The sequence below is a fragment of the Populus alba genome, chromosome 15, assembly GCF_005239225.2.
Source record: "Populus alba chromosome 15, ASM523922v2, whole genome shotgun sequence".
Classification (NCBI taxonomy): Eukaryota; Viridiplantae; Streptophyta; class Magnoliopsida; order Malpighiales; family Salicaceae; genus Populus; species Populus alba.
Window position 1 is genome coordinate 5,888,929 of NC_133298.1, and position 8,669 is coordinate 5,897,597.

General features: G+C 34.1%; 1 protein-coding gene across 3 annotated transcripts; it reads left to right on the forward strand.

The window, feature by feature from the left end:
* Positions 1–937: 937 nt before the first annotated feature.
* On the forward strand, positions 938–6,458 carry LOC118057117 (putative RNA polymerase II subunit B1 CTD phosphatase RPAP2 homolog). 3 transcript variants are annotated; one of them, XM_035069598.2, is made up of 8 exons: positions 938–1,165; positions 1,846–2,471; positions 2,976–3,197; positions 3,641–4,309; positions 4,404–4,597; positions 4,681–4,944; positions 5,493–5,651; positions 6,131–6,458. In XM_035069598.2, the coding sequence occupies exons 2-8, from the start codon at positions 1,883–1,885 to the stop codon at positions 6,233–6,235; spliced, it is 2,202 nt and encodes a 733-aa protein (XP_034925489.1). In that variant the 5' UTR covers positions 938–1,165; positions 1,846–1,882; the 3' UTR covers positions 6,236–6,458. The 3 variants fall into 3 exon arrangements, with proteins under 3 accessions (XP_034925489.1, XP_034925492.1, XP_034925490.1); XM_035069601.2 differs by having other exon boundaries at positions 2,976–3,164; XM_035069599.2 differs by having other exon boundaries at positions 1,878–2,471.
* Positions 6,459–8,669: the final 2,211 nt, after the last annotated feature.

Genomic DNA, 8,669 nt, shown 5'->3' on the forward strand with positions numbered 1-8,669 from the left:
ATTCTCAAACACACTTTTAGAATCCTGATTAATATTATAGCTATTGTTTTTTATATTTTATTTTAAAATATATTAAAATAATTTTTTATTTTTAAAAAATTTTATTTTTCATATTAATACATTAAAATAATTTATATATATATATAAAATTATATTTTTTAAAAAAATTTTTAAAACACAAAAAAAATACTTTTAACAAGTTATTATTTTAAAAGCAGGACAATAGTAATTGACCTAATCTAGTCAGCTCAAAATCTAATTTTAGTTTGAATTAAAAAAAAATAATGACTCAATTTTTTATTTTATAAATATCTAGGTTAATTTTTTTTAATATGTGATTCCAGCCTTATTTGAATTGATCTAATTAAGTTTAAAAATTATATATTTTATGGGTATATTATCAATTAGAAATTAGTTTATTTTCTGAATTACTTGAGGTGTATTTTCTTATATCATAAAATGGGAATGGGAATTTCAAGGAAATATTTTTTAATCATTCTTTTTTCTCTTTTTAAAGGAAGTCTTGTAAATTTAGAAATTTAGCTACCAATTGAAGGCTGTTTGTTTGAGTTTGCAAGATCTCTTTAGAAATGTGCTTTGGAAGCTCATATTTTTATCCATTACTATCAGATAAAAACTAGCAAAATAATGATTTTTATTTTTTTTATTACTTTTCATTGTTTCCCCCGAATCCCAATATTTCTTATCATCTCAAAATAACCAATTAAAAACCTTAAAAAAAAAAAAACATTCAAAGGTACCAAAATGCTGATAAATTTTAAAATAAAAGGGTATAAATCAAACACTATTGCATTTATAGGGTCCAAAATAAAGTTTACCCTAATAAAAACACGAGCAGGCAACGAACGTGTAAAATAAGCCAAGACAAACCGCCTACATTGTACGGTACCGTTTCATGATCAAAATCTTTGTGTATATATATATATATATAGAGAGAGATAGAGAGAGAAGACGAGGAGAAGAGAAAACGAACCATAATAAAATTAATTCAAAAGGTGATCTTTTTCGCCAAAAAATCGATTTGAATTCTTAATATAAACACACAACCTTGCGAGATTGTTCGGTTTGAGGGAAAGTTTTGTTAGGTTTAGTGAGCTGGATTCGGGTTTCTTGTTTTTACTTCTCTTTTGGTGAAGATTTGAGTGTAAGTGATGAAAGTCTTCGTTGAGCTTCTGTTTTTGCATTATTCCTCTTTTGAATGGATAAGTATTGGGTTTGAGTTATTTTTGGTTTTGGTGGTTAAAATTGGGGTTGATTTTGTATTGCAGACTCAGTGCTCGATAAAATACCGCTATGAAACTTGAAATTTTTTAATTTGGGGTTTATATGAGTTACCATGGTTTGAATTCTTTAAAATTGAAGTGAAATTTAACGTCCCGTTGTCAATTTATCACCAAATGTTTGCTAAGGTTTAGTAGTTTCTGCTTAAGTAGCTTAGTTAATAAACCAGTTTTTGAAAAGCTTTGATACGTTAATTTAGGAACCAGTGCAAGTTTCACTCTCTTTTGCTGTTTACCTTTAGAACTAGATAGAAGAATGAAACTACTTGCTGGGTAGGCTTTGATCAATTGTTGAACTTTGTTATATGTGGACGTTTGTATGGTATAGTTTCAGTAATGAAGTTCAAAGTTTTAGCTCTTTCTTAATTTTGTGAAATTCTGCTAAATTATTAACTTCAACGCTATTAACTATTTCTGAGGTGATTGAAACGGAATCTGTTAATCTTGTCTGCATATGAAATATTGACAATGTTAGTTGGTTTTTACATGCTTAGAATTTTTCCAGTTGTATTTTGTTGGAAGTGAATTGAAGATAATTTTGCAGTGAGACCAACTTCATATTTTTTGCATGTGAAGCATCAATGGCGAAAGATCAATCAATTGTTGTTAAGGATACTATTTACAAATTACAACTTTCTCTTCTCGAGGGCATCCAAAATGAGGATCAGTTATTTGCAGCAGGATCTATAATGTCGCACAGTGACTATGAAGATGTTGTTACTGAACGAACGATAGCGAACCTCTGTGGTTACCCTCTCTGTGGCAATTCTTTGCCATCTGATCGCCCTCAAAAGGGCCGTTATCGCATTTCTTTGAAGGAGCATAAAGTTTATGATCTACACGAGACGTACATGTATTGCTCTTCTAGTTGTGTTATTAGTAGTCGGACTTTTTCTGGGAGCTTGCAAGAAGAGAGATGCTTGGTTTTGAATCCTGCAAAACTTAATGAGGTTTTGATGCTGTTTGATAATTTTAGTTTGGGTTCTGAGGGTAGTCTGGGGAAGAATGGGGATTTGGGTTTTTCAAATTTGAAGATCGAGGAGAAAACAGAAAAAGTTGAGGGAGAGGTTTCTTTTGAACAATGGATTGGTCCTTCAAATGCAATTGAAGGGTATGTTCCACAACGGGATCGTAATTCAAAGTCCTTCCCATTGAAAAATCACAAAGAAGGTATTAGTACTAAATCTTTGATTGTATTTATGCTTTTCTTTGGGTTAATCTTTCAGGTGTTGTAGCACTTAACTCGTATTATGAACAACTGTTCGACAAATGGAACTGTTTGTCAAAGAATCAAACTTGCACTTCAGTTGCTGAGATATTGGGTTTGAAGTTTTCTTATTCTTATCGGTTTCATAAGAAGTAAAGTCTCATCCCACTAAGCTGGCTAACTTTGAAAGGCTCAATTGGGTAGATTTTTTTAATTACTTTACTTTACTTTTCAATTTTTGATGGGCCCTAAAATGTGAAATCTTTAAGAACTGAAGTTTTTATGTCCTTCCTTTTTACTACCATTTGTAGTTTCTTTCCAAACTTACATAGTGCTTGACTTGTTCTTTTGATAATGCTCTCAGTTATTGACGTAAGATCTTTTCTCCCATTCTTTTGGATTCAAAAAGTTTTTTGCTGATACCATTTTGCTACTTTTACTGAAGGGTGATTATTTATGCATTGCAGGGCTAGAAGCTAACACTACCAAACAAAGTAGTAAAGAAGATTTTATCATCGATGACATGGATTTCACAAGCTCCATTATCACTCAAGATGAATATAGCATTTCAAAAACTCCCTCAGGCCTGACAGACACCAACACTGATAAAAAAACTCAGAAACCAAAAGCAAAAGGATCTCATAAAGGCTCTAAGGGTCAGTCTTCTGCTCGTGGAAAGGATGATTCTAGTAAGACATCAAGGGATTTATTTTCAATCTTATAGTTATATTTAATTCATATTGTTGACAAGCATGCAATGAATGAAACTTTTATTTAAGTTGCAGAGATGTTGTGTTAGAACTTTGATGTTCAGTTAGAACTTCTCTTATGCATCACTTTTTCACGAATGAAAAATCAAATTCCAATAAGCTGGCTAGCTTCAAAAGGCTAATTGGGTAGAGCTTTCTGTCAATTTTACTTGAGCCCTAAAATGTGAAATCTCTAAGAATTGAAGCTTCTATTTCCTTCCTTTAACACCATTTTGAAGCTTTTTTCCAAATTTACATTATTCATGACATTCTTCTTCGCTCACAACTACCATCTGTTCTTTATTAATTTTTTTTATCTTCATTTCCTTTCAATATTATTTTGTCAAACAAATCTCCGAGTGAACTGTATTTATGCGTTACAGGATCAAAAGCTAAAGGTACTAAACAAAGTAGTAAACAAGAATCTTTCATCAATGACATGAACTTCACAAGCACCATCATTATCACTCAAGATGAGTATAGCATTTCAAAAAGTCCCTCAGGTTTGGCAGGCACTACTTCCAAAACAAAAATACAGAAACAGAAAGAAAAAGTATCTCAGAAAAGCTCTGAGAATCAATCTTCTGCTACTAGAAAGGTTGATTGTAGTAAGACATCAAGGAAGGTGAAAGAAGATAGAAGTAAAGGAGCCATAAAAGATGAGCTTAGCAGTCAAGAGCTGTCTTCACCTTTTGATTCCTGTCAAACAAGTTCCATTACAATTACTGCTGAAGCTAAAGAAAAATCTGTGTCTGAAAAGGCAGCTAAACTGGTTGAATCATCACTCAAGCCCTCTCTTAAAACTTCTGGTGCGAAGAAATTAACTCGCTCTGTTACTTGGGCTGATGAGAAAGTTGGTAGTTCTGGAAGTAGAGATCTTTGCGAGGTTAGGGAAATGGAAGATACAAAAGCAGGTCCTGAGATTGTAGACAATATAGACAAGAGAGATGATGGTTATGTATTAAAATTCGAATCAGCTGAAGCATGTGCTAAAGCTTTGAGCCAGGCTGCTGAAGCTGTTGCATCTGGAGATGCTGATGCCAGTAATGCTCGTATGTCATCTTACACATAAGTTTGATGAAATTAATTTTTTGGTGGACAAAATAAGATTTTTCTGAGTTTGTTTTGTCTTGCAATTATGTTCAGTGTCTGAAGCTGGACTCGTCATATTACCTCAACCACATAATTTGGATCAAGGGGATCCCATGGAGGATGTTGATGTGCTTGACGAAGAATCCTCAACTATTAAGTGGCCAGGAAAGCCTGGGATTCCACAATCTGAATGCTTTGATCCCGAGAACTCATGGTATGATGCTCCTCCTGAAGGTTTCAGTTTGGAGGTAAACTCTTGATACTTGTTTTTTAAGCTCACAAGTGTCTGCAATTTTAGATTTACACTTCCTATGCTCTGATGTCTTTCCAGTTATCCTCTTTCGCGACAATATGGATGGCTCTGTTTGCATGGGTCACATCATCCTCTTTGGCATATGTATACGGTAAAGATGAAAGTTCCCATGAGGAATACTTGATGGTTAATGGGAGGGAGTACCCTCGGAAGATTGTCTTGGGAGATGGTCGCTCCTTTGAAATCCAGAAAACTATTGAGGGTTGTCTTGGTCGGGCTTTCCCTGTTGTTGTTGCTGATCTCAGGCTACCAATACCTATATCTACATTGGAGCAAGGAGCGGTATTTATTCTTAAACTATTATTTTATAGCAATAAAGGGTATAATCTATTGTGAGAGTAGCATGGCAACAGGATATGGATTTTGGCCTCCTAGATATTATAAATGTTACATTATATTCTTTAAAGCATTTGGTGGTTTATATTTCATTTGTTTTGAAATGATAAGAGGGGTAACCCATGCACTAGGGTCAAAAATAAACGTTAGATAGAGCAATATTATTTGAGCACACTGTTTGAATGATTGAACAAAGTTCCATAGTCCTAATTGTGGATATAAGTATGCTCTGATTAGGTCTGTCATTGACCTGTTAATATCCCACGTTTCACTTGATAAAATACAGCATGTCCTCAATTATGGGAAACACAGTTTATTTTCATTTCTTGCTTTCCATTCAGAAAGGACATCATAAGAATTTGACCTTCACTCAATAGGATTTGTTCTGTGCATCATGGAGTTGAAATAAATGAACAAATATATTAATTTGTCGCCTGCAAACTTGGGAGAAGTATTGTTTGTGATTGGTCTGACTACTTGAAACCCCTATGCAGGCGAACTTGTTGGGTACAATGTCCTTTGTTGATGCAGTTCCAGCATTCAGAATGAAACAGTGGCAAGTCATAGCGCTTCTCTTCATTGAAGCTCTCTCTGTATGCAGGATCCCAGCACTCATTTCATACATGGTTAATAGGAGAATGGTGATTCAGAAGGTGAATACTCTTGATATTTAAATCTGGTTTAATTCTCTTGTTAATTTTACTTTAAGGCTGAGATGTTGAAGCGAAGTTCTAAAACAATAGGGTTGTCTTTTTAAAAAAAAAAAAAAAGATTCTTTGCACATGTGATTAGAAACTAAAATAATTGTTGCAGAATTAAAGCGGGAAGTTATATTTGAATCATACATTTTGATTAGACATCAGCTTCGACAAAATTCAATGTTTATATTGGAAGCTTTTTTGGGTCAGTATTTAATATAAAGAATAGAAGAATAAAGCGACTCTTTATATCAAATTGAAATATTAGAACTCGTTGCATAAGAAATAGCCAGGTAGCGTAGTTGCAGAACCAGACTGGGATTTTTAGTCTTGCTTGAATTTACATTTCAGAATCCTTGAGCATTAAATCTTTTGTACAGAAGAAATCCTTTGATGGTATATTTCACTGGATTTGTTGTTGGCTAAATATATAGGTGGTGGATGGTGTCCGAATGAGTGCAGAAGAGTATGAGGTCATGAAGGATCTCATGATACCTCTTGGCCGAGCACCTCAGTTTTCGCCTCAGAGTGGAGCATAGTGTGGTTTGAGAATATTTTATTGTGGGCATCCCAGACATTTTTAATTCTGATTCTCTGTAAGATTCAGACATCCTTAAATTAGGAGCTTAATTTTGTTTATTAGTGAAGTGTAATGTTGATTGTGTATCAACCTTTTGTAAATATACTCTCAGACTCGATCACAACTTCTACACTTGACAAGGAGGAAAATAAAATATGGCCAGTCAATCTTTTTGGGGACAAGTTCTGAATGAGTTTAGGAGAGTAAATATGGTATATCCATGTATTAATTATTATTATTATTATTATTACTATTATATATATATATATATATATTAAAGAAAAATAACCATAAAACATAAACAAATATTATTTAATAAAAAAAATGGTGAAAAATCAAGCTAGAGTGGGAACACGGTACCCTCTTGGAAGATATCTGAATATAATATGTCCATGCTGCTCGTTAAGGTATAGAAGAAAACAAATCAAACACATAATATGGAGACTAAAGGATACAAAGACATGAGCTCACCTGATATTACTAGCTAAGAATATAATTCCTTCTTGCATTTCTTAAATAAATTATTTTATTTCTAGCAGCCTGAATAAGCTCTCAAGTCCAAATATAAACTGTAGAATGCTCAGAATTGATTGAGTTGAGTAACAGAAAACTCTCACAAATTAAAATTAAAAGGAAAAGAAGATCTATATAAAATGATCTGTCTAATTAATTTGTAGGGTCCCTGTCTTGACTTCTGGTAGGGTAGACTGAAACCATGCTCTCCACTTAACTATGAGCACTCCCAAACCTTCTGGCTTCATCTACCACAACCACTTTCGATTGCTTGGTCGAGAGATTAAACAAGCTCAAGCCATCCCTCTTGTAGTTCTCCGAGATTATTCTTTCTTCATCGACCCAGAACCCTAAAGGCAGCAAGCCAACATCAGAAATGGGAACGGACTGCTCGTTGTTCATTAACCATATATCAATGTTGAAAGATAAACTAGGATATGGGATCCAGTAATTATATTCGATTACGCCAATTGCAGGCAATTCTCTGTACTCCATCAATTCACTTTCTTAACGAGATATTCAGGAGAGGAATGATAAGGTATAGGTGCAGTTTTCACCTTGGAGAAGGTGTCGTCGCCCATGTCAAACCTTATAATAAATGGTGTTTCTCGAGCAGCTGTTGCCATGTGATACCACACTCCTTTTACAACCACCGGTTTTGCAATACCGTAATCATATGAAGGAAGAGTGTCCTCCACCTTTCTCCAAGAACCTGTGCTCAATGCAAGAACCATAGCTTCCTGCTGGCCATTTCTTTCTGTAAGCAACTTGGAGCAGTTTGTCGTCGTTTATACCGTGATGGAAACCAAACCCTTGAGCTTGACTGTAACAAATCCTGTTAGGAGGTAACTCTCGGTGTTGCCTTGTTGCTGGATTCCATTATATATGAGCGTTAAGATCATTAGATATCTTTGATTAACGGACACTTAAACAAACTAAACCATTGCTAGAACCCACAATTTCTGCTGCATATTTACCCGCTTCCAGTGCGAATGGCATGCTGCGATCATCAACTCTATTTATTCCTCCGGGAAGCACTGATATGCTATATAATTCTCGCCGCTGTGTGAGCATAACAAAGAGTTTTGGTTTTGAGGGATGTTGATAATGGCTGTCAATAAAGTTGGAGCTTGTAATGACATCAAACCAAATTTTAGAAACAGTCTTGAATCGAAGCAAAGATTGCACTGATAATCTTGACAGAATCTCTCTAATTATATCTTCAGGCCAAAAGTAGTTGTAATTCCCCATTTGAATATAAGATGATCTTCCTTAGAAAACTGATCAGAGAAAAAGAGAGTACTGAACGAAGAGAAGGGACAGGATCGGTGAGGGGAAAGCAACCAGAGGGTATTTTTAATGGGAGTTTATTTTTAGTGTTAGGGTTTAGGCTTGATGAGAGCTCAATTATTCTTAGGGTTAGGGTTAGGGTTTAGGAGAACGAGAAGAAGACGAAGAAGAAGAAACAATATATACGAACATGTCTAGTTTTTTTTTTTTTACTTGGTTTCAATTTAAATTTAAATTTCTCCTCAGTTCAACTCATTAAAGGAATCATACTTGCATTTTGTTACGTTTCTATATATCCAGGGCTGGAATATCATAACCTAGTCGGTCTCCTTGCTCATGCATGATCGTCGTCAGCTGTAATCTAGTCCGTCTTTTGATATAGCTAGTGAATAAATTAAGGTTACAAAATTAAATAATTGAATTATAGAAAAATAAATGGTCATCCACCATTAATTTTTTCCTTTATTATCCGTTTTAAATTCCCTGCAATCTTAGAAGAGTCATATAAATAGATGCAAGCATCATCAAGTGCAAGGATAAGATAAAATAAAACAAAAAATTGATGACGAAAATTTAAAAACATGGTAGAA